Here is a 25084-nt window from a genome sequence, read left to right as displayed (position 1 = left end):
TAATAAGAATTTTTTTAATAAAAACTATATATATTACATATATAGGTTATTACTTATATTAACATAAAAAAATTCTTTATCCTTACAAATTATATTATCAGAGAAATTATTTAAATGTAAATATTACATTTCAATTCATGTGCATTTTTCATTTAATTTCACTTTAACTGTTATGCTGATAATATAATTTGTATTGATAAAAACATTTCAGATTTTTACAAATTATATTATTAACTTAACAACTGCAGTGGACTAATTTAAATATTAAATTACAGAGATTCAAAATTGCATTTTCAAAAGTGGTCTTGGAGTGGTTTTGTTGACCCCACAGTGTATTTTATGTTTGGTTTACAGCTTTAGATTTGTGCAAACACAGAACTTGAACACTTTTGCATGACACTGTACTGATTTGCATGACCCAGATGACCTATGTCTTGGCGTGGAGCTCTGGGTCCCCTGTAATTCTGGACCCTTTGTTTTCCACAGTGCAGTAGACAGAAACGTGTTTTGTTGATCATGCAAATTCCTGCGGATGTTGGCACAGCATGAAGGGCAGGGAGGAATAGAGAGGGGATCAAGAGGGACAGACATTAATTCATCAACTCTCCATCATCAAGCACTAAAACGCTTACAGATTATAACATCTGATGTACGTCATAAATAGATAGAAGGACAAAATCATTCACGCTGTGTGGCTACAAAGCATAATACAGTACATCCTGCAGAAAATTATTACCAGTCTATAGTTCCATTCCTAAAAATGAACTGAATTTAAATCCGTTTGGGGTTTATAAATAAAACATACCGAAAACAGAATATACTCAATTAGTCTTTGATCACGATGCCAAAAACGGCATGTGGAGGAAAGGGTCAGTGTGCAAATGAGGATATTCACGAGATGCAGTGAACAGGAAAACTGCTGTATCTTAGTGGCCAGTGTTCGGTCACTTGGCACCCAGGGCTATTTTTAGGGTGTTTGTGTGTCCAGCTCCTGAGCAGGATGACCCAAGCTGAATCAGCACAGCCAGCGGCCCGACCCCTGTGTGCGCTTCTTCCTCCTCTTACAGGTGTAGTAGATAGGCAAAGCAAACAGGCCTGCAGAGAGATCAGTCACAACACAGGACGGCTCGGTCACACCGAAACAAGACTGAAAACAAGAAACTCATCTATCCAATAATGTGCTTTACAGAAAAATTTACCAAATTCAAATTCAAATACAGTATATATATATATATATATATATATATATATATATATATATATATAGAGAGAGAGAGAGAGAGAGAGATAGATAGATAGATAGATAGATAGATAGATAGATAGATAGATAGATAGATAGATAGATAGATAGGTTCATTGTAACAAATAAATACAGTTTTAGAACTTCTGCGGAAGCTGAGCTATTGATATTTAGAAATTATTTTTTATGGTATATTGATATTTTTGGGAACACAATATTTCTAACTGAAATAAAATCTAACTTAAAAATATGTTTTGCTAAAATATTTTGCATCCAGAAGTGGAGAACAAATCTCTTCTGCTGTTTACAACAGAATGATAAACTGCAGAGTCTTTTGCAGCAGTAATAACAGACTTTTGTTTTTATTAAAGACTTTTACATTTTAGTTATTTATATGATTTATTTTTCATTCATTCTTCAATTGTATTTTCATGATTATAAAGATAACACTTTTTAGTCTATGAAGGGTTTTTTCCTCAAATTCAGAATTCCCAAATGTGTGCAATTCATTTTGTGAGACGGTTTTCAAATACTTAAAAAGTTTTTTTAATTTCATGCAATTTCCTTAGACTTTTTAATGTCCTTATTAAAGCTTAAGTGAAACTCAGTACTGTTATATACTGAAAAAACCCCACATTAAATGAATATATGAACACATAAATTAATGACAAGAAAACAAATATTGCCAAGATGCATATCAATATTTACATTTTATAATATATATAAATAAAGTATAAATTCCTTAATTCAACTAGACAGTTGAATAATACCCAATATGCATATTGCATTTCCACATTTTTTAATTTGTAAATCAAGTCATTGTATTTCATGTTACAACCACATTTATATTTTCAGTATAAAACTGAAAAAGGGCTTAATTGTCATGAAAATGCTAAAAAAAAATTGACAGAATTGTTATAAAAAGCAAATTACATAATCTTTTTGAATTTGGAATAAAATACAACCCAGACATGTTCCTGACAGGCTTTGTAAGAATCAGGAAGTGTAACACAATCCTTACCAATGACCAAAGCCAGAGCTCCAACAATCACCACGAGGACAATGACCACTGGAGCCACCAGCACTTTACTCACTGTGAAACGAGCAACAGAAAAGCATTCAGGCTCACAAAGACAAACACATTTACAATTCTTATCTGCTGCTGGACTAAAAAGAAATGGTGAAGTGCATTTGTCTTTCTCAGCATGTCAGTTGGTTAAAGTGAACCCTGTGACCTGTAGACCAAACACCTGTGTCTGTGATGTATGAATGGTTGGGAATTATACTACGGTTCATAGCACTAGCCTGAGGACACCACTCAAACACAGGTTTACATAAAGTATGCACAGATATGCAAACTGAAAGCATATCATAGAGTCTGTCATATCTCTGTTCTATTACTAACTAGCGTTATTAGGGAGCTAACTAAACTAGCATGTTCAGAAACAGTGTAAACTGCTCCTTTAGGTGCTCTAGTTGCATCAGAACCATTGTTTTTTGTGAAATAACCTAGAAGTGGACATATAGTTTGTCTGCGTAAAAATGCAGCTATATACAAATTAAAAAGTATACATATTTAACTTTACAGTTACATATACACACAGTATGTCTGTACACTGATGTTAATTGGTTTTTGTTTTAGGCAAAATAAAATTGTCAATTTGGTAGTTGTAACAAAAAAATGTACAGTTAAAGAATTATCATTTCCAAATGTGATTGAGTCCAGTAGGAAACATTGATATACAGTAAAATACATGTATATTGGAATCCTAAAAACACATTATGATATGAAATGATATCCAATGTTATTTTTCCAAAGCAAACCCTAGTACTCCAAAAGAATTTAAATAAATCAAGTTGTGTTCTTTGCTGCAAACTCACTACAAACAGAGCCTCGGACCAGCCGGCGCAGATGGGGTTTCTCAGGCAGGTAGCGGTACTTGCATCCAAACACGCTCAGGTTGGAGGTGTGATCCCCAAAGAAGCGCAGATGCCTGTACTTCTCCCCGCAGCGATAACAGAAGTTAGTGTTGCACTGCGTGCAGGTCATGTGATCACAGCCCTCTGTTCTCTGAATGTGGATCTGTTGGTATAAAGAAGAAATAATCTGGCAATGAGTCATCAATTCACATTGATACACCATCCAGCCATTAATTGTTTTACTTTCCAGTCAGACGTGTGGGCTAGGGGGGCAAATTTTCTTGAATCTGGGCCAGCGACTGACATGTTCAATTAATGAAAGCCTAGAGCTCACAAAATTATAATTTACAATGATTACACTGCAATTATTCCATCAAATAATGCACTTCTCAGTATTGTGGGTTGAGAAACTCCTTCACAAAGGGAAGGTTCTCAACTGAAAGATGACTAGTAAGCCCTTAGGTATCTGGCTCAGGTATGTGCACTATGCCAAACACTCATATTCTGATGTATCCTCCAAAGCACCATGAATGCACATGTCTGGATGGAAAACAGCTACGCCTTTGTAGAACTTGTTGATCTCTTGAAATTGTGTCAGTGGAAAGAAGAACTTTAATTCAGGACCACTTTGCCCAGACTCCAGTCTTATGACTGGAATGCCATGTTTCCCAAGTCAGTAATTAAAGTTAGATACGAGGAAAGGAAAATAAAAACTCACAATAAACAATAGCTCTTCACGATCTCAGATGAGAACATTCGGTTTTTACAATGATTGACTCTGTATGTAACTCCTACTTATTTTATATGGGGCATATTTTACACTGCATTGTGTTTTTCCACCTGAAGGCCAGTAAAGATTTGTGCACTTAAAATTGTGACAAGAGTTTTCCACCTCACTCCGACTAAAATTTAATTAAAATGCTTGTTTTTTTAAGACTTCAGTCATACTTCACAATAAGGTTCTTCTGACATTAGGTAAAGCAATAGCTAACAAAAAAAGTTGTATTCAAGTTATGCAAATAAACATTAGTTAGATTGATTTAAGATATTATATTATATATAACTCATGTTTACAAATTGATCTTTATTGTATAGATTAGGGATGTCCCGATCAGGTTTTTTTGTCCTCGAGTCCGAATCCGAGTCATTTGATTTTGAGTATCTGCCGATACCGAGTCCCGATCCGATACTTCTATAATACATAAAAAAAGAATAAAGAAGAGCGAAAAAACAGATCCAGGATGTTCAATAAATTACATTTTGAAATATATTCAAATATAAAACAGCTATTTTAATTAGGCTAGTAAAAATATTTCACAATCTTACTGTTTTGCTGTACTTTGGATCAAATAAATGCAAGCTTGGTGCATAGAAGGGACTTCTTAAAAAAAAAAAAAAAACCTTAAGCTTACTGTTCAAAAACCTCTGACTGGTAGTATAGGCAACTTTAATTTTTCTCTAATTTCTAGCTTTTAATTGGCTTAGAAATCTATAAATGCTGGACAATAACAAATAATAATGATTTGTTAATATACTACAAACACTGTTTATGACATAATAATGCAGAACAGTTTCTATACTGTAATAAATACTATGTCAATCAGCACTGCATTTTTCATACTTTATTTATCACCTGCTGGAGATGACTTGAAGAACAATTTATTGTCGTGATCGTATATTAACGTCTTCGTGTTTGCATATGTTTCTGTTTTCCTGTGCGCACCACAGCATAGCTGGACGCTTTTGTCCATATTAGGAATTTCCTGATATCAGCGCGAGAGTGCGCTCTGGCTTCGAGTATGAATGAAACACACACTGCATGAGAGTTTAGCGCTCTGTGATGTTCATCTCGCTGTATTCTGGGTCCGAATGAAATATCAGGTCATGCGCAAACTATCATGTCTCTTTATGAGTTTGAATCTATATTTATTCACACCAGCTCTTGAAAACAAAGTGATGTCATGCCGCACGCGTTGCTGTTTCTGTGTGGAGTCAAAAGGGTCTAACTCTGTGCCACTGCATAACAAAAGATGTGTTAAAAATGAATGAGAATATATATATATCCGAGTCCTGATCGGGAGGTAACGTCCGATTCCGATCGAGTCTGAAACCACGCGATCGGGCCCGATTTCCGATCACGTGATCGGATCTGGACATCCCTAGTATAGATTACCAAGACTATATGCAAATTACTTCCACTACCAATCAACATTTGGGGTCATTAAGATTTATTTATTTATAAAAGAAATTAACACTTTAATTCAGCAAGGATGCATTAAATTGAAACAAAAAAATGACAGTAAGGATATTTATAGTGTTACAAAAAAATTTACATTTCAGAGAAGAGATTGTTGAATTGGTGAAGAGAATAAATGGCTGAAAAACATCATTTTTTTCTTTTTGCGCACAAAAAGTAATCTCATAACTTTATAAAATAACGGTCAAACCATTGATGTCACATGGACTATTTTAACGATGTGCCACTCTTTACAACGTTTCTGGCCTTTGAATGTGGTAGCTCTGTTGCTATTTATGCAGGATCATAAAAATCTCAGATTTCATCAACAATATCTTAATTTGTGTTCTGAAGATGAACAAAGGTCTCACGGGACTGGAACAACATGAGGGTGAGTAATTAATGACAGAATTATCATTTTTGGGTGAACTAACCCTTCAATATACTCATGGTTATGATGTCAATACCATACCAAATGTGGTATTATGAACATTGGATTACAGTACATAAAGTAATCACTTTTCCATGTCCAAAAATGTATGAAAATCTAGTTCATATATATATAGTGCATTTTTGTAGAGCATGTTTATTACCTTGCAGCGTGGACATTTCTGAGCATTCCTCTGGCCGTGTTCGATAACGCTGGCCCAGTGACGCAACAGCTTGTCTCCTTTCCTGTAGTCTCGACACTTCAGGCCTTCGTGCCATGGCGCATGGCATTTAAAACACCAGACAAACTGGCACTTTGTGCACTGAATCTGTAAGGAATATTTGAAGAGACAGACACACAGTTTGCTTACTCAAGAAAGCCTTTTTGCAAACAAATTCATTCTGATTCAGTTTAGACACATAATTCCACATTGTAACTACAGAATGGACAACAAGCGAAAAAAACAGACCTTATACTTATGTTCACTCTTGGAGGACGTCTGTTGGCTATGACTCTTCAGGGAGGTAAACAGGCTACAATGGGGACATGGTTTTGTGCTGAAGTCCAGTCTGCTCAGCTCTAAGAGGTACTTGTATTTTGCCAGCTCTTCACTGGACAGGTGCGAAACCACCAAACTTTCCTCCAAGAAACCACTGCACTCTGTGATGGGACACACCAAGTGTGCCCGACCTACATGAACCTTAAAAAAAAAAAAAAAAACATGCAATCAGACAAATACGTTAAAGAGCGCAGCATTAATGCAGTGGTAAACCTTTGCATGACTCTAAGTGCAGTTAAATATGTAATCCACCCTGTTTGTGACGGATGGAATCTGATTTAGTGTTCTTGGAAATCATGGGTTTTAATCAGTGATTACAAGCGAGGACAGAAGCAAGCAGGAAGTGCAAACAATCTGTGTACACAAGCAACTTAAATAGCCACTGTACAAGCAGCATTGTACCTGAGGTACTTCCAAGTCAACGAGCAACTCTCAGACAATCACTGAAGAACGGTAATATGTGATTGAAGAGGGCTCAGTGGGTAGGAACGAACCCTAGGGTCTAGTTTGCACAGGTTGAATGCGGTATGATCTGTTGATAAATGGATCGGTGTTGAATGACCTTTCCCCAGTCTCCTAGAGGGAGTTAAGGGATCTCATGGATCAGTGAGATCCATTTCATTCTGATTGTTCATGTAACAGGGCTTTGGTGTAACCCTACAGCTGCAGGACTATTACTATCAGCACCTGCCCTGTGAGAGGATTGCTGTCTCTGGTTCCCCACCCATCTTCACCCGCTCCCCCCTCTGGGATGACAGGATTAGTGAACGTTTCCATTGCAAGAAATAATCTACTCTCCACCTGCCTATTTTTATGCTCAAGCAACAGCATTTAGGGGACTTTATCTAAGGTGACAAAGAAAAGGGACTGGTCAAGATCTGCCATGACATCTGGAAGCAATGCATTCTAACTTTAAGTCCAAATTAGTACACAAACTAGTGCACAAATATCACTTAGCCTACTACAGTTGGGCTAAATCAGGGATCCTCAAATCTGGATCGCGAGATCCACTTTCCTGTTTAGCTCCAACCCTGATTAAACTCACCAACCTGTGATTTTCTAATGATCCAGAAGACATTGATTAGCAAGCTCATGTGTGTTTGATTGGGGTTAGAGCTAATCTCTACAGGAAAGTGGATCTCGTGAGCCAGATTTGAGGATTGCTGGGCTAAATGATAGGTAAAAATTGATAGTCTGAATGCACTGTAAGTCGCTTTGGATAAAAGCGTCTGCTAAATGCATAAATTTAATTTAATTTAATTTAAATGGATACATTTACACACAAGTAGAATCACTTTGAGATCTTTTTTCTAAGGATGTCAAAATCATTGGCACCGACAGCCTCGTAGGCAGCGTGTCAACATACAGCGACATTGTGCTTTGGGTATCTCGAGTCTCGGCACATGGACCTTTCCCAAACCCACTCCCTTCTCTCTCTCCCACTTCACTTCCTGTCCTCTATACACTGTCCTATCAAATCAAAAAAGGCTAAATGCTCCTCAAAAAATTTCAAAATCACCTCAGTGAGAACAGTCAAATAAGGCACGTCCTAATTTGCATACCGGTTCTTGTGCAATATTCTTGTTAATTTTGTAGTCACACTAAAAATTCAAGCAAGTGAAATTAAAAGTGGATGATGCACTTATACAAAAAACAACAAACAAAAAAACCTGGAAATATTGGACACCTCATGCACTCAACTGTTTCAGCTTTCTTTACACCTATGGAGAGGGCCTGTTAGACTCCTGTGGTGGATAACAAAATAAACTTTTCAATCTCATGCACTAGATGGTTGAGTGCACAATGTATAGGGACACAGGTTTAGTTTACCTATAACTTCAGCTTGAACAGGCTTGTACTAGTTTTGGGACGCTGCTGGAGACATTTTTTAAATGAAGCACCTGACTAATGCGAAGGATGGCTTTGGTAAACAGCACTAACAATACCCATGTTGAGAGAAGGGCTCTCGTGGCTGATTGTGTGGCATCTTGTGCTCGCAGCAGGTGAGATTCTGAGAGCCCAGTGTGCTTGGAGTTTACTTTGGCATTCTAATGAGATCTGGCACTCCCATGAGAGCCCTTACCTGAGCCCTTACATGGCACCAACTGGTGACAGCAGTGCTAGAACTCCCCGGGGCCACCCACCAGTTCTTTTTACACATGTCAGCCTGCTGCTAATGGGCCGACCACACAGCTAGAACAATAACGGCACTCAGCACTCACCGCAGGCGTGAACCATCCTCTCAGTATGGACAGAGAGTCTGATTTTCAGCCTTGCCATGTCACACACTGGCATCCTGTATTAACTTTGACATGTTTTCTGATTGACCTGCACCACCTCTTGAAGAGTCTAGAACTCAATCTTTGAGGCCGGCCACATGCCTGCTAAGAATAAATCCGATTTATTACAGTAAACATAAGACAGCAACTAAATTGTTGCGGGAAAGGTGCAGAACAGACATAAAAATGTATTAGTGGCACTTATCTTTCACATCTAGTTTCTAATGTTAGCCCTAACCAGGTACGGATGAAATTAATCTAGAGTCCTATCCTTAGATGACTTAAGAAAACTATGCTGCATACGCAAGACAAACTGCACGAGAAACTGTGGTGTGGTGGGTCACACACCTCATGGTGTAAGTTGCATGTCAATATAGAAAGTAACTAAACATTTTTTTATTTTCTCAGCAGATTTCCTGCATCACCTCATCTTATACATCTCAAGTGCCGTAGGTAATATTCGGTCGAGCAGAAACTGTATACATTCATACAGTTTTTAAATGGATCAGTTATTCTGCAAGTCTACTAAAGGTCAGTGAAACCAACTATACAAATCTTCTAACAAACGTTTACACAATCTGATTCCTTATATCAAATCTACTGAGGCATATATTGTCCATCTAAGCAAAAATTCAAAAGCAGAAAACATTTTCATAAAAATGTAGGCATTACTCCAGTACCGTGCCTTTTAAATGCTGCTTTTACAATGCCGAAGCAGATATCCCTGTAAATGTTTCTATTAACAGAGTAAAACTTTTACCAATCTTTGATTTCACAATTGCGCAATAATATCATCTGTGATTTTCTTGCGGAACTTGTGAGAACTACGGCTGTGTGTAGCGAATGCTGCTCCATATGAAAGCAATTGATGATAATTTACTATTGATTACAGAACTGGCTTTACTTACAAAATGTGCATCATATGACCCCTTTAAATAAATGCATCACACATATGCACATCATATGTTCATATACAGTAAAAAATGCTATAATTGCCATTTTAATCCAATGTTTCTGGAAATTTGGGATGTCTGAATGATTAGTCTGTCTTAAGGAAAACCTGAATAATTAGGATGATTAGGGTCCAACAGACACTGAGTTGGTTTAGGCAGGCATTCACACAGACTGCATGCTTAGGTTCAAATACAGCTGGACAGGGGCACAACAAAATAGAATGGAATGCAGGGATCTTGGATCACATGTAAAAACTATTTTTAACTTGATACGTTCATGATGCTGAAAACAAGCTTTGCTTTTTTACTTAAAGCAACATTTAAAAATAGCAGACTGTAGGAGTCACAGTTTATGCATAGTACTGGAAACATTACTTAGAGCAGCCGTTTTGAGGTCTGACAGTAATTTATTGTTGAAGTCTATGTAATTGTAACAAAAGCAGTGTTTTGATGGCTTTGGCAGTGCTGCTTTAAAGGGTAGCTACATTTAAAAAGACACAAAAACTCTCAGAAACAGTTTACAGAGCCAAGCGCTGTCAGCACACTAGACAGCTCGGAGAAGTTCTCTTTATTCATCTCTTTTGAAGCAATGCTGCTAAAAATATTTACTACAAAAATCTAAATAAATTTGTAGATCTTAAACTCCTAAATTACTTATTTGATAAAATACCCGATATGTTATTGGTGGCTATGATTTAATGTTTAGAGGTCAATTTATATTTGCCCATAAACATGTTATAACAACAACATGAATGTGTTTTATTAATACATTTTAAATTTAAGATTACAGTTCTGGATCCCGTTTTTGAATTCATTCTGATTTCAATATTGAATGGTACACAACACATTCATTTCAAAAGCATTTAAAAATTGTCCCATTATGAGACTGTCAGCTGATATCATTACAACTATTCAAGTCTCTTTAAACATAACAATAAGTAAACCACTAATGAACCCAGTGCAAGCCAGCATTCTGAAATATTACTCCTAAGAACGAACCAAATGCCCTTGCCATAGGCACCTGACATTTAGACCAGCCACCCCATTTGCCAAACCCAACACAAAGGGCTGAAATGAGAAACAGTGGCTCGGTTAAGTTAAATATTAGCTATTTAAATGAGTCTTTTGTAGTGCAAACCTCTTGCCATTTCTCTTCAGTAAAAGTGCACATTAACCGATCGCCCTTTCCTTTCATCTGCTTACAAACCATATTCACAGCATTCATTTGATCTCATATATTCTTATTATCTAAATTGCTTTTGAAATCATCCACTACACAGGCCTAAAACTGACTGCAATGAAAGCAGGATTGTTGAATGTCACATTTAAAAGTAGAAAAGTGCACAAATGATTTTTCGAATCATACAACAAAAGGGAAAACTTAACTCAAACGTTAAAGGAATAGCTCACCCGAAAATGAAAGATATTTTGATGAAAGTTGCAACAGTCCATAAAATTAAAATCAATGGGGTTCAAAACAAGACAATGAGAGTGAGTAAATGATAACAAATTTATTTTTGGGTGGACTATCCCTTTAAATTAAATCATTTTCAAAGTAAAAACCCAAATCTAGTCATAGACTGCACTACACTTAAAATTTTTGTAAGCTTAATGCTCACATAAAGGATGTTTTCATGTTTTCAAGTAGCCAGGATCAGAAACTAAGTACTTCTGTATTACGCCACCTTGTTATGATGCTGTACACAGCTGTAAGGCTGTCACTGGTTACGATTCAAACAGACAGGTTTTACAGGTAATCAGCTTTTTACTGTACACCCATGAATAGCAAAACACACGCTGCTACAATGGGAGGAGTGGCGATATATCTGCAAGCGGCTATATAAACAAAATTCTTTTTGGCAGCATCATCATCATCCTATCTGTGCACTCCAGAACACAGTTGAGAAAAAAGGTCTAGGCTTTCAGCTAAGCAGACCAAGTGAGCTCACCAAACACTGGTGACTGCTTGGCCATGAATAAGACAAAACCAGACCAGACCAATACCTTTGGCCACACAAGACAGCTATCATTACCACATCAACCTCTACCTGACCCCCAAGATCATTCATGGGGGCATTAAATCTGATTTGAGAGAAGAGCAGCAACAGTCAAGCCAATGTTACTTGATTACGACCACAAGATCCCTCCAGAAGGGCAAATTGTTTCTACGTTGCCTGCAAACCTTGCACAGACCTTCCAGCAAACAGTCATGTAATGTAATTAGGGCAGAGAGAGGCTGAGCTCAGTGATTAAGCAATCAATTACAGCACAATTTCTTCCTCCCCTTGCCAGCAACATGACTCACTGCCACTGGGTAGAACAAAAAAAAAAAAAAATTAAAACTTTTTTTTAGACCGCTTCCTCTTTCTAAGAACCTGATATAGTGTGTTTCAATCAACCTAGGGATAATGAAAAACTATATAATTTTAGTTTAGGCTTACATGAAGGTCTCAAAGTAGTTCACATTTTTTGTCCATATAATGAAAGTATGAAATTCTAAGTTTTAGACATTATTGCAACATGTTTTACAAGGTCATACAATTTAAAAATTTAAAAATTTTATTCAATGTGTTCATTGTCATTTCTTTGAAATTGTTTGTGGAATTTCCAAGTGAAAGTATAAAAGGGAATATACTTTCAGTGAATGGGGTCTGACCACAGCATTCTTCCAAATATCCTCTTTTGTGTTGCACAGAAGAAAGAATTTCATTTTTTGAGTGATCTATCTGTTGGGGGTCTCAAAACCCCCCAAAATGTAAACAGCCAATCTCAATTTCTAATACTTTAAATATAAATAACTTAAAATGTACAACTTGTCCACGAGGTTTTTTAATCAAGCAAAGTGTCTAGCTAAAGTACCACATGCAAATCAAAACAGAATTAAAATGTCAAAAAAAAAAATGGCTGGAAGACTAGTTGACCATGCCTAATGAATTTGTTTAAATATACAAAGAAGTTCAGTTTTTTTCAAGTTTAACCAAAGCTCTGACAAGAATCTTTTTTTTACACATGCTGGTGTGTCATGTATCTTTCTGAGGAACTTAGAAATGGTCATGCTTTTTTATATCACACAGACATGACTGTATTGTGTTACACAACAAGGGCCTCTGCTCTGCGGGAAAAGGAGTACTAAAATGACTAAAACTAACAATTCCAAGTCTATGATGATGACCACGTGGGCCAGACCAAGCAATACGGAAACGCATCACTTCTCCAAAGCGGGACGGGACAGGCTGAGAACGTTTTCACAAACACAATGGAGAACTTCTCCATTAACAAACAGAAACATGCTATAATTAGAAGACAAACAATTAAAAAAGCAATATCAGGCTGACTGACAGGTGCTCTTCAAACAAAACATGCTTGTCGAAAAACCTTAGATTACATTGTAAAGACCATAAACATGTTATCATAGCGTATCACAGTATTACCATCCCTATACTAGGGTTTAAAGACAGAAATGCACATTAAGATGACAGACATTTTATAGGCATATTAGGTTTGCATCAGTCCACTTTAAAGGTGGTTGCAGACACAAAGAAAGAAACATCCCTGATTTTATTTGATGCTGAAAAAAAAGGAAAACTGAGATGGTATAGATGTGGATACCTGTGAGATGATGTATCTTTTCAGACATTCTTCACAAACTGCATTTTTGCAACAGTGTAGCGGTAGGGTTTGTTTGTCATCAAGACAAATACGACAGGTTAACACAACAGACAAGCTGTTGTCAGTGTTATAAGAGCTGTTTAATCCAGACAGCATCAGGTCAGAGACTGTATAGGGCTCTGGATAGTGATCATGGTTCAATTCTGAATTTGGCAAGTCGCTGGAAGATATAACCAGCACATCTGATGATGATGATGATGATGATGATGATGGTGGTAAAGATGTAGCTCGATGATCAGATGTTGTTTTCTCAACAGGTATCCTATAATTATCATTGGCAATACAGTATACAGTGCAGTAAACGTGCTCTTTTGATTGGCTGGGATCTTCACCGCTCTTCAAATCAATATTATAATCAATATGATGATTCCCATCAGGATCTCCCAATCCTGAGTTGCTCTCCATGTTTTGTTGGAGACTTTTTGTGCTACATTGCATCCTTTCATCATCCTTTTCATGATCCGGATCGTTCAGTTTGACTAATCCTACTTTCTCCAGGTCTTTGGGATCTTCTGGGTCTCTGATAGTGGAACCAAAATTCCTCCTTAAAATGTCAACCGCTCTTATGTTTTCCCTCTCGTTATTTTCTTTATTATTGCCTCCTGGCTCGTGTTTGTGTTTATGAAATTCCAAAACATCCTTCGAGGATAACGATAATGATGATGGCACCTTCGCGTCGCTGCGTCGGGCATCCCGGCCGAAATCAGTGCTCCGCGTCCCGCTGGATACATGGACAGATTCCCCGTCTCGTCCAGTATAACCAGGCATATTTTGAGCGGTGACATTCACACGCACGGAAGACTCATCTTCCATTCCCGAGCGGTCAACTTTCCATTTGTGCGAAAACACACACAGTCCGCTTTCAAACTCACAAACTAAACACAGACCGAGTAACTATTACACCACTTCCGGGTCTGAAATCACGAATTCTACTACGGCGAAGCCACTGCTCATGAATATTAATTAAGCCACGTTGACGTTGCGTGGAAACGTTCCAATGGCACAAGGTTTACTTATGAATATAAATTAGGCAGCTTTGACGTAATATTTATTAAACGTTAGACTTTGTTTATGAATATTAATAGAATCCTTCAGCTTAGTAGGATCAATTAATTCACTCTGTAGGTGAAAACGAATACTACTGTTTTATAACCTATTAAATGCGCTGCGTATCTAATTATAATAATTACAATTATTAGAATAGCCCAGATTATACAAATGGTAGTAGCGTACAGCATGTTGTTACAGAAAAAAATACGTTTTCTTTCTTTTTTTTTCTTTTTTACTTTTTTTTATTATTATAAACATAACTAAACAACTGAAACATCAACAATATTAAAAACAACAACAAATTTTGAACATTCTTAGAATGGAATAAAATCGAATACAAGTTTTCTTGATTTTATTACCACACTGAGAATGATTCATTATATGCAGGCTATAATGTTAAATATGTGTATTTGGTAACCCTGTCAGTCTTATCTTGATTAATTGAATGTGTCTAGACACTAGAGGGAGGTCGAGCGTAAGGTAAAAACGAATCTCAATTTGCAAGCTTCAGATTGGTTCTGCTTCAGAGGCTTAGAATGGTAGAAAAATAACGACATAAGCAAATGCTGAGTGTGATGTTTCTTTGGAAGAGTAAAACGTAAATGAATCCAGTAATAGGTCACTTGGGCACACTGTTCAAGCTGAATCAACATTCTGCCCCACCTTGTTGAGCTCCTTTAGGATAAAGAGGCCCCAGGGTCCTTGATTATATTTGCACATTAACAGCATCTTTAAGGCATGAAAGGTCAGAAATTAAAAATCCAAAAACAGAAAGTGTACTGCTTCCTATGATGGCTTTTAAAACTGAACAAGTTTGACAAATAGTCACTATTGTGTGGCAAATTTTTTTATAAAAGCGTGACACAAACCCGTCATTAATTAATAAATCAAAATCACATATATTAGTCATGCTTAAACATCCGTCTGTTAGGGGGCTAATTAAAAAAAAATTCTAAGAAGTGACCATCTGTTATTATCTGTGATGAACCAAAGAAGTTTCACAATGTCACAGAATGCATTCAAGCACGCGTCACACGTTCAAAACAATTAAATCCTGTGCTACACAGAGGCTCATTTAAGTTGTAGAAGCAAAGAGTGCCTCCCTTCCTCTGCCTTGAGATATCTATAATCATATTTTCTGGTGCCTAAGTGGATGCAAAAGGTTGGATACAAAGATTAAGGCAGATTTTGCCTGTGAAAAACTCATTAGCCTGATTCCAAAGAGTTTCTGGGTGGTTGCCAGGATGTTGCTGTATTGTAAAAATTTTTTTTTTTTTGCAATGATGCTTAATGGTTTCTAGGGTGTTCTTGATTGTTTAGGCCCCTCTTTCAAAATGTGTTTTTATTTTTTTGCTCAATTCATCATCTAGCTAAAATCTACAGTGGTACAGTAGTGCACAACAAAATCTCCCCAACACGATGCATAGGACTCATTTCATTGTGTTGTGGCTGGTTTCCATTGTGTTGTGGCGATTTCGTTGTGTTGCGACTTATTTCCATCTTGTTGTGGTGATTTTGATGTGTTGCAACTTGTTTCTTTTGTGTTGCGGCTTCTTTCCATTGTGTTGTGCTAATTGCATTGCAACTAGTTTTCATTGGGTTGCGGTTTGTTTGTCACGCTAATTTCGTTTTCTTGTGCACTACTGGGCACCTGTTAAAAAACAAAACAAACAAACAAACAAAAAATCAAATCATACAATAGCACACTTCTTAAGCTGTTTAGGACCAATTCCCGGGAAAAAGGTTGTGAAAACGTTATTTATGTGTCCACGAGTGAGCCGAAGCACTAATAAAAGACGCAAGACGCATTCAGTTTTATATTTAACGGCTAGTGGGCCACTTATATAGAGTAGCTTTAATAATCAAATCATAATGGTTTATTCCTGAAAACTTCAGAAACTTTGCACTGAGAAGCCATCAATTAAATGATTCAGTCCTGTGGTAAGTCATTTTGTACAGTGTTCCCATTAATAGTGTAGATAAAATATTATGCATCATAATAATGATTCAACTACTTATGGGGTCTTTGGCAAAGAGCCCAGACTCAGTGTTTGATGGACAGGGCTGGAACGATAAGGTAATGGGAGGGAATGCTTATGCCATCAAAAAGTGTGGAGAACAGTTTCAGTGTCAGCAGCGTTCTGTAGCAAAATCTTACCTCCCTATATATCACCTCCTTCCACAGCACAACCAATCTGTGCTCCTCAAAACACCCTGCAGTCTTTGTACAGAAAAAATGTGGAGCTAGGACACTAGTTATATCCCTCTGAAATACTGAAGCACAACTGATTTCCATTTTGCATGATCTAAATGTTGTGGGGCTTTACAGATTGTGACATGACCTCCATGTCCAGCTCAAAGCACAGTGCACATACAGTATCTCAGTATAGTTTCAATTGAACCCCCTCCCCCCTAATTCTTTAGACTGGGTATCTGCTGGGTATATAAAATAAATAAATAAACTTAATTTACTAAAAAAACAAAAAAACAAAAAAAAAAAACAACAAAAAAAAAAAAAAAACATTAAGTTTAACTTTATGGACTAAAATAAATCACACTAAAATTGAAATAATAATAATAAATATTTTAGCTAGATGCATTTCTAATTTTTCTAATTAAATAAATATATAAAACTAGAAAAAATAAATGTAGAAAAATGAATAATATCTCAGTGATACTAAAATAACAATTCTCATGTAAATGCATGACTGATTAGATGTGTGTGCATGTGATCTTTAATCATTTGCTTCCCACTGGGCAATTGCACAGCACATGACTGTAAAGCAAAACAAATGTCTTGAGCGTTGATGAAAGAGGTAACACTTTATTTTAGGGTCTCTTAACTAGATGCTTATATCCCTAATCCTACCAAATACCTAAATTTAACAACTAACTTACTATTAATCAGCAGCAAATTAGGAATTTATTGAGGGAAAAGTCTTAATTAATAGTGAATATGTGTTACCATGAAAGAACAAAAGGCAGTGTGCAGCTGGAACATGTGATGCTGAAGCATATCACTAGTGCTGTGAGGGAAATTCAGGGATTAGCTCCGTATGATTGACAGCGGTTCCTTTTTAAGTGGAAGACAGTCATCAATGACCATGTCAAAGCTACAGTCTGTTGCTAGGCACAGTCGCTATGTACTCTATGACAAGTTACTATACTTAGAAATGACATAATAAAGCAAAGAAGTGAAGTAACAGAAGAGAAGCAAAATAAAGAGTCATTGACACAGTCTGGATTTATTTAGTCATTCTTTAAAAGTAACAGAAATAGAAAAGGCTTATCTATTCAAAACTCAGCACTGAACCCAATAAAAACAACCTGGAACGCTGCTTAAAGTACAGTATCTACCATGAGTGTCATTTGTTTTAGAATATCATAGTTGACCATTTAATTAACGAGAATGGTTAAGCTACTCTTACAATGTATTGTCAAATAAAAGCTAGATTTGTGATTTCTTTCGAACCATGTTGTACACTCCACAAGAATTGCAACTAATTTCTAAATCCATATTTTTTATTTACAGTTTTGGTTAGAGCATTGTCATGGTGACATCACATACACTCCAGGGTAGAAGCATCATGCAAGATTTCCTGAACTTGGAGGGTATTCATTTTCATTCAGGTTTCATTCAGCTCATAATTACTGTATGATAGTCAAATTTGACATGAACGCTGTCAAGTCTTGTTTTGCATGTATTAATGCAGGGTTAATCTCACGTAAGCCTATACGGTGCCTTGCAAGTATATTGAGAGCAAGAACTTTTATTTTTTTATTTTTTATTTTTGCCTTAACTTTGCCCTGTTTTATGATAAATTTATGATAAAGACTTATGATAAAGTCTAATCAAGCACCATGTTGATTCAGGATGTATTTACAAATGTCTTGAAAGTCAGTTACACATGATGTAAGTCTCGCTATTCTGGAATCTGCTCATCTTTGTCGAGGCAATCGAAAACCTTCAAACAATTGCAATTACACACGCAAATCTCTGAAAGAGCTTTCAAAGGATATGTTAAAGGTGTTCCATTAAGATATTCAGGACTAAGATATTTAAGATATTAATATTCAACACTTTTGTAAATGCCTTGAAAATCTATATATATATATATATATATTTAGGACCTTAATAGCCCTCAAGTAATTTAAAAATCAAAATCAATAATTTTTTAATTAAAAGACATTTAATATCTTTTGTAACACTATTGCTATAATGTTTTTTCTCATAACTATTTTGTTTTATTTTTAAAATTCCAAATATTCTTAATGGTCATTCTCAATATCTCGTTACTGTAATATTCTCCTTATGTAATTAAAAATGGGCAAAATAAAATAAGGCAAAATATATTTTCTCTATATTTTTGGACTTCGGGGATCAAATACAGTAGAACCTCAGATTTGTTCTTGAAAGATTCCGTGAGACATACCCATACAGCTTTCCTTTTATAGTGCCATCATTCTTATTACTTGCATTACCCAAACTAACATTTATCTCTCCATACTGAGTCGGATACAGAAAGATTGCAGCAAAAGACTGCAGGGAATTATTTGCCAGTGAGGTCTGGAGAGTGGTGTGGCTAAAATATCTTTATTAATTATCAAAGCCACTTAGCTTTCCCAGTGCAGTCCACAAGGGGTTTGATTAAACACAGCTCAGACAGACCCTCTGTTTATTTACTGGGTGAGAGCAGATTGCCATTTATTGGAATGTTAACAGGATGTCATTTTAGGCACTTTCTCTCAGAAAATTCCACAAACCGCAGATAGACGTTAACTCCACACAGTTACCAGAATCAGTTTAAGGGAAACGATTATATACAGTGGAGAAATACATATTTCATCATCCATTATCAGTTGAAGGAGGGGAAAAAACATTATTCAGCTGTGTTTGGCATGGCCGTTTGACCAAAATGAAGACATTTCATGCTTTCACGCATCATCCAAGGGCTACAATATGCAGAGTATTTTATGCGATTGAAAGTGCAGCTTTAAAAAACTATTTGTTGGTATTCATTCAGGAGGCAGGTTACAAAAGAAGCCATACAGCACAGCTAAATCAAGGGGGAACACCTGAATAGCTTCGGCATCAGCGCAATTCTAACCTCTCGCTTGAAAGTTGGGGAACAACTGCGTTGAGAAGTCATCATTCTTGGGCTCCTGTTACTACACAAAACAAAGCGTTCTAACTCGATTAGACTCTTTCACACACCTCCTCGACACATCACATCACTAGAAATACTGCATCTCTATCCCTACCTCTCTCAATATGTACAGGAATATCGAAAAGAAAGGCCCACTTACACGGCATAATAAATTATTAGTCTACTACAAAATAGTGAACACCTGCACACGTTAAAAAAGGCTTAAAATAGAAAGAAGTTACAATTGGTTTTCTATCCGTTATCTTGTTAACAAGACTCAACACCGTCTTAAAAAACAACAATATTCACAAGTAACCTTTTGGAGTGACTGCTACCCCATCTAAGGTCGGCCTATGTCTAGCTGAAAGATATTAAATACGCGACAGATTTTGACACCGCATGCAAACAAATACGGCTGATCCCATGGTGACGTAGAACGGATAAAATCATATTTTCTTTTAACTTTCATTTAACTCCAAAAAATATGAATCTCTTAGCAGCTACTTATTTCTTTATTTGTTTTTGTTTTTTTTCCGTAACTGTTCTTGGCACTTTCAAGACAAGTACATCCAGGAGAAAGAAGAAAAACTACTTGGGATGCAATTAAACATCGACGGTAATTCCAATGCTCGGAATGACCCTTTGTAAACACAACTGGAATAATGACTCTCGACTCCAGTCACCATTTGAAAGATTGTAGGAGTAGATAACTAATATCATACTGACTAGTTAATGAACATTCTTTAAGTATGGATGGTTTCCGTGAAAGCCAGTTGGAGACACTGACACTATATCCACTCGGTCCATTGCACGATTCCATGTCTTTCTTATTGCAGATATTTCCGCTCAATCTGCTCTTCCGTTTTGCACTGCTAATGGCCTCAATGGTGAGAGTCTGCTGAGGGGTTTCTCCACACGAGGGCTCTCTCGCGCCTGAAGGCAGTGCTCTGGGCATAGACAAAGAAAATCCACTTGGAGTCTTTGAAGTTAAAGTGTCGGTTCTGTGTTCCTCCGACAGTTTATAAGACACTATCATGTTAAGATATTTATGTAGAAAGACATGTCCAAACATCAGTTCGTTGTTTTGATTGGCTGATAAGGCAGTTGTCCTTTTACTTTGCCCTGTGAGAGAAGAAAACAAGTGTTAAAACCCTGATCATAACAGTGTAAACATAATAAATTACAGTGCATGCTTTTAAGACTGACTGACTACTTGATTAAGCTGAGCTGGTGAAACAGCGTATTTTTGTTTGCAAAATATTTGAACACTTAACATTAAAAATGTATGTATGTCACTGCATTAACTAACAAAATATCAAACCAAATGGCATTCCTATTAAGAAAATACAGTACACACAGAGGTGTCATGAAATCTTGTCATTTGAGAGACACTTTAAATTGTACTGTTTGCGCTTAGCGTGCAAACGAACACCCATCATATGTAAAAACTAATTTTTTAATAAACCAAGGCAGCAAGTGACCATCATGCATTTATATTGAGTGGCATGAGGTGCAGGACTCAACTCAACCAACCAGATTTAGACATAATAAATCCAAACAACTCTAGTCCATCAATAAAAAAAAACGAACACATTTTTACTCCATATTTCTAACCTGATTCAGATAAGACAACTTTTTCGAGTGGAGAAAGCAATATTATGGATAGAGGACTTGTTTCAAGTTTAAAATGTCTTCGTTATGGATTATTACAAACATGCAACTCGTTGCTTCACAAAATGTTAACTGATAGACTGAAATTGTGTGGATTACTTGTGGATTATTGCGATGTTTTGATCAGCTGTTTGGACTCATTCTGACGGCACCCATTCACTGCAGAAAATCCACTGATGAGCAGGTGATGTAATGCTAAATTTCACTAATGAAAATTCTCACTCAGGTACTGTACATCTTGAATGTAGTGAAAGAAGTAAATTTTCAGCAAAGCTTTAAATGACAAAACACTAGATATTTAAGACTGGATAATTCTGAAAAAATCTAATGCAATGAAATTCATTCATTAACTAGGATTCAAATACTTTTTAGGCTGCTGTAGGCCCACGTGTGGGTTTTTTTGCTTTATGTTAAAGGGCTTCTGAGTGCGTTCTATTCATTTCATTTCAGTTTTCTCATATCGTCTTGCCCTTCTAAATAATTATTAGCTGTGACCTTTTCCACTTTTCATTATTCTATTTTTCTCCACACTGAATCTCAAAATGCACTAAACAACACACAGACACATGCTTTCACAAAAGCACGTGGAGAAAAACCTCCTCCCTGAAATATCAAAATATGCCATCTGCTTATGGATGGACCTGCCATTCAAAGCACTCCAATGAATTATGGAAAAGTGAAAGTCTTACATTAACAAAGGCAAGAGACTCATGACGTGACAGAATGATTTAGTCATCCGGCCATGTAATAAATACAAAACACTAGCTGACAGTGAATATTCAGTGCATCTTCAACAAGACACTTTCTCTGAATAAGACCAGGGGAGCAGCCGTGGGTACAGACGGGGTGCGGCTCTTTAAGAGAATAATTAATTTTCTCTATAGTCTTTCTTTGGATTCTGTGTAATCCTCATTAATCCCAATTTTACAGCATCTGTTCCCACAAGATGAGGATGGAGTTGCATAAAGCATTGTTACTTGTCAGTGATCTAAAAGCCCATGTAATTGCACCTTTCTGCTGTCTGCATTGGTGGCAGAGAATGGAAATGTGTATACGTATACAGTTTCCACAAAACTATTATGTAGCTTTTTCTTTTTTTAATCAGCATTTTAAAAGGATCATATGACGCTAAAGACTGGAGTAATGATGCTGAAAAATCAGCTTTGCATCATAGGAATTAAACAAAAATCACTATTTAAAATACATTAAAAACAGAAAACTTATTTTAAACTGTTTTTCATAATATTTCACAACATTTCTGTTTTACTGTTTCTGTGATCAAATAAATGCAGCCTTGGAAAGAGACTTTCGTAAATATAAAAAAAAGCTACAGACCCTAAATGTTTTGAATAGTATATACAGTGTACTACACATAAACCTGAATTCTGAATTATTTCTTAACAAGTGTATTCTCTAGGGATAAACTATTTGTCTGTATTATTGGCAAATCAACGCAGTCCCTTGCAATTTGAATCCATATGGAGAGTCCTTTCTGATTCCATTTCACTGGCAAGATTCCAGTCAGCTTCTTTTCCTGTGTCTGGACTGTGGTGCTGGGCAGCTCAGCTGTGTCCTTCCTTCCCTGGAGGATGGCGGGGAATGTTCCTGCTGATACTTTGCTGTATATATATAAATATATGTGTGTGTGTGTGTGTGTGTACATGTATAATGTCTATGTATATCTGTATATAAACATGTTGTAATCACTGTTCTTTTTAACTTTTTATTTATCAAAGAAAACTGAAAAAAAAACTATAACAGGTCCCAAAAACGCCTGCACTAATGGGGAAAACAACCAATGAATGGCATACAACTTATAGCTGTCTATCCACAATAAAGGCAATCACTGTCTTCAAGAGTCTTTATCTGTGAATGTGCAGCAGACTAGAACATCAGACAGTTCTGATTCTGAATATCAGACAATTCTGAAGTTGTATTGCACATTACTGATTTTCAGTGACTCCTCAAACCCCTCCTGTACTGCAGTTTGGTTTTCCATCAAAGAGCTGTCTCCATATAGATCATGGGCCTAAGCTTTGAAAGCATTGCTGTCTCACCTCCTGGCATAATGGAGTGCATTGTGGACATAAAGGCTGACTCTATAGAACACAATCACCAATAGATCAGTGTCAATAAGCCAAATCCTCTTAAATCTCCCAGCGATCACCCAGTCCCACCTCTGAACATTCAACTACTTCCTCATAAACATTTAAGCTGCCAACAGAGACTTAGCAAACAGATCACCTCCCCTAATATTGACCAAAGCTATTATCCCAGCCAGACTGACAATGATATTATTTCTTTGAGATGTTCTGCTAGAGATGCTCCTCAGGGTTTTGTTTTGCTCCAGGTCTGTCACGGACCAGCTCTCATAAAACTACTCCGCAGTATTTCCAATATGTCCAAAAGAGAATGTTGTGCACCCAGATACAAACACAATGAAAGAGTCTAGAGACTATGGCTGCAGCACAAAATCTATACAAATTTCCTTATCAGTTGTTTGTGTTGCTTTTACATAACTTGCATAACTGTAAATCTTTCGAATTTGAATAAATGTCTTTTGTTCAATTACATAAGAAATAAAATTGCAATTTATAAATTAGACAAATAAATAATTTTCTAATATGAACATATAATACAATCAATGTCATGCTTTCTTTCTATACCATAAAATGTTATATATATATGAAAATTACTATAACATTTTCATTGTTTTATTTGAAACACTAAGTAAATAAATAAGGTAATGCTTTATTTTAAGGTGTCCTTGCTAAAAGTTACATGTACTTACTATTATAGTAACAATAAATTATGCATAATTACATGCAAGTAATGCTAAACCAAACCCTAATCCTAACCCTATAATAAGTTCATGTAGTTAATTAATATTACTCAGTACTTAAAAAGTATAATTACACTGTAGCAAGGATAAATTAAGATAAAGTGTAGCCATAAAGAAATACATAAATAAATATTCCAAGATTACATATATATACATATATATATATATATATATATATATATACATATATACATATATCTAAACATATAAATATACATATATATATATATATATATATATATACATATATATTAGGGGTGTAACGGTACGCAAAAATCACGGTTCGGTACGTACCTTGGTTTTAAAGTCACGGTTCGGTTCATTTTCGGTACAGTAAGGAAAAAAATTGCAAACATTAAACTGCAGGTTGTTTATTACTATAAACTTTTTTTAACAATTTGTTTACACTTTTTTAAAATACTTTTTAATAAAATATATATAAAATAAAAAAAGAATAAGAAATAAAATACTGCTGCAAAGTTCTCCACTAAATAAAATACTCTCAGTCTCAAACCAATATCATATAATAAAATATAATGAACAATATAAATAAATAACTATGATTTCAGTGCAGCATTACCAATCCCAGCTTGTAGGCCTGCTCATATTTAAAATATATATATATAACTTTTCTAAAGTGTAAAATGCAGCATCAACAGTTTCAGTTTTTAGACCTGCTCAGATTTCGTTATTGCGTTGGGCCGATTGGAATTAAGAGCAAAGGTCTGTTTAAATGCCGACGGGAGCTGCGTTTGAATTACAATGTTTTTTTTCCTAGTTGTATTGATGTTCACACTCACGTGATGCCTTTTGAAAACCTTAGGCCGGTGACACACTGGCATATTGCACCTGTCAAACATAGTCTATTTTGCCGCCAATGCTGTTGACGGTGTCCTTTATTAGTAGGCTTTATATTTATGCTCAACATGAAGTATAGATATTGTTGTCGTGAACACAAGATCCTGGTCTGTCGGCGGTCTCCCTCTATTATGTCACCTACAGTAGCAGCAGCACGCGAGCACTGCGTCAGGCACGATTCTGGCGTGTAAAGACACAGAAAATGCGAAGCAGCCGTCATGCAACTGACA

At 36.2% G+C, this 25084-nt stretch overlaps 2 protein-coding genes across 2 annotated transcripts in view; both read right to left on the bottom strand.

The window, feature by feature from the left end:
* Positions 1-285: 285 nt before the first annotated feature.
* Positions 286-14227, bottom strand: LOC132106540 (E3 ubiquitin-protein ligase RNF217-like). The gene is made up of 6 exons (XM_059512302.1): positions 13227-14227; positions 6296-6526; positions 5990-6154; positions 3122-3323; positions 2262-2333; positions 286-1095 (listed from the first exon to the last, which is right to left on the bottom strand). The coding sequence occupies exons 1-6, from the start codon at positions 14097-14099 to the stop codon at positions 1016-1018; spliced, it is 1623 nt and encodes a 540-aa protein (XP_059368285.1). The 5' UTR covers positions 14100-14227; the 3' UTR covers positions 286-1015.
* Positions 14228-18886: 4659 nt separating this feature from the next.
* Positions 18887-25084, bottom strand: part of LOC132106546 (sodium/potassium-transporting ATPase subunit beta-1-interacting protein 2) — a 163986-nt gene continuing 157788 nt past the window's right edge. Inside the window, exon 7 of the mRNA XM_059512322.1 lies at positions 18887-20605. Coding sequence (XP_059368305.1) covers positions 20596-20605 — 10 coding nt within the window. The 3' untranslated portion in view covers positions 18887-20595. The remainder of the gene's footprint in view (positions 20606-25084) is intronic.

This window comes from Carassius carassius, chromosome 27 (assembly GCF_963082965.1).
Source record: "Carassius carassius chromosome 27, fCarCar2.1, whole genome shotgun sequence".
NCBI classification, from domain to species: Eukaryota; Metazoa; Chordata; class Actinopteri; order Cypriniformes; family Cyprinidae; genus Carassius; species Carassius carassius.
The sequence above is the reverse complement of the archived record's forward strand: the minus strand, read 5'-3'. Positions and strand labels throughout refer to the sequence as shown.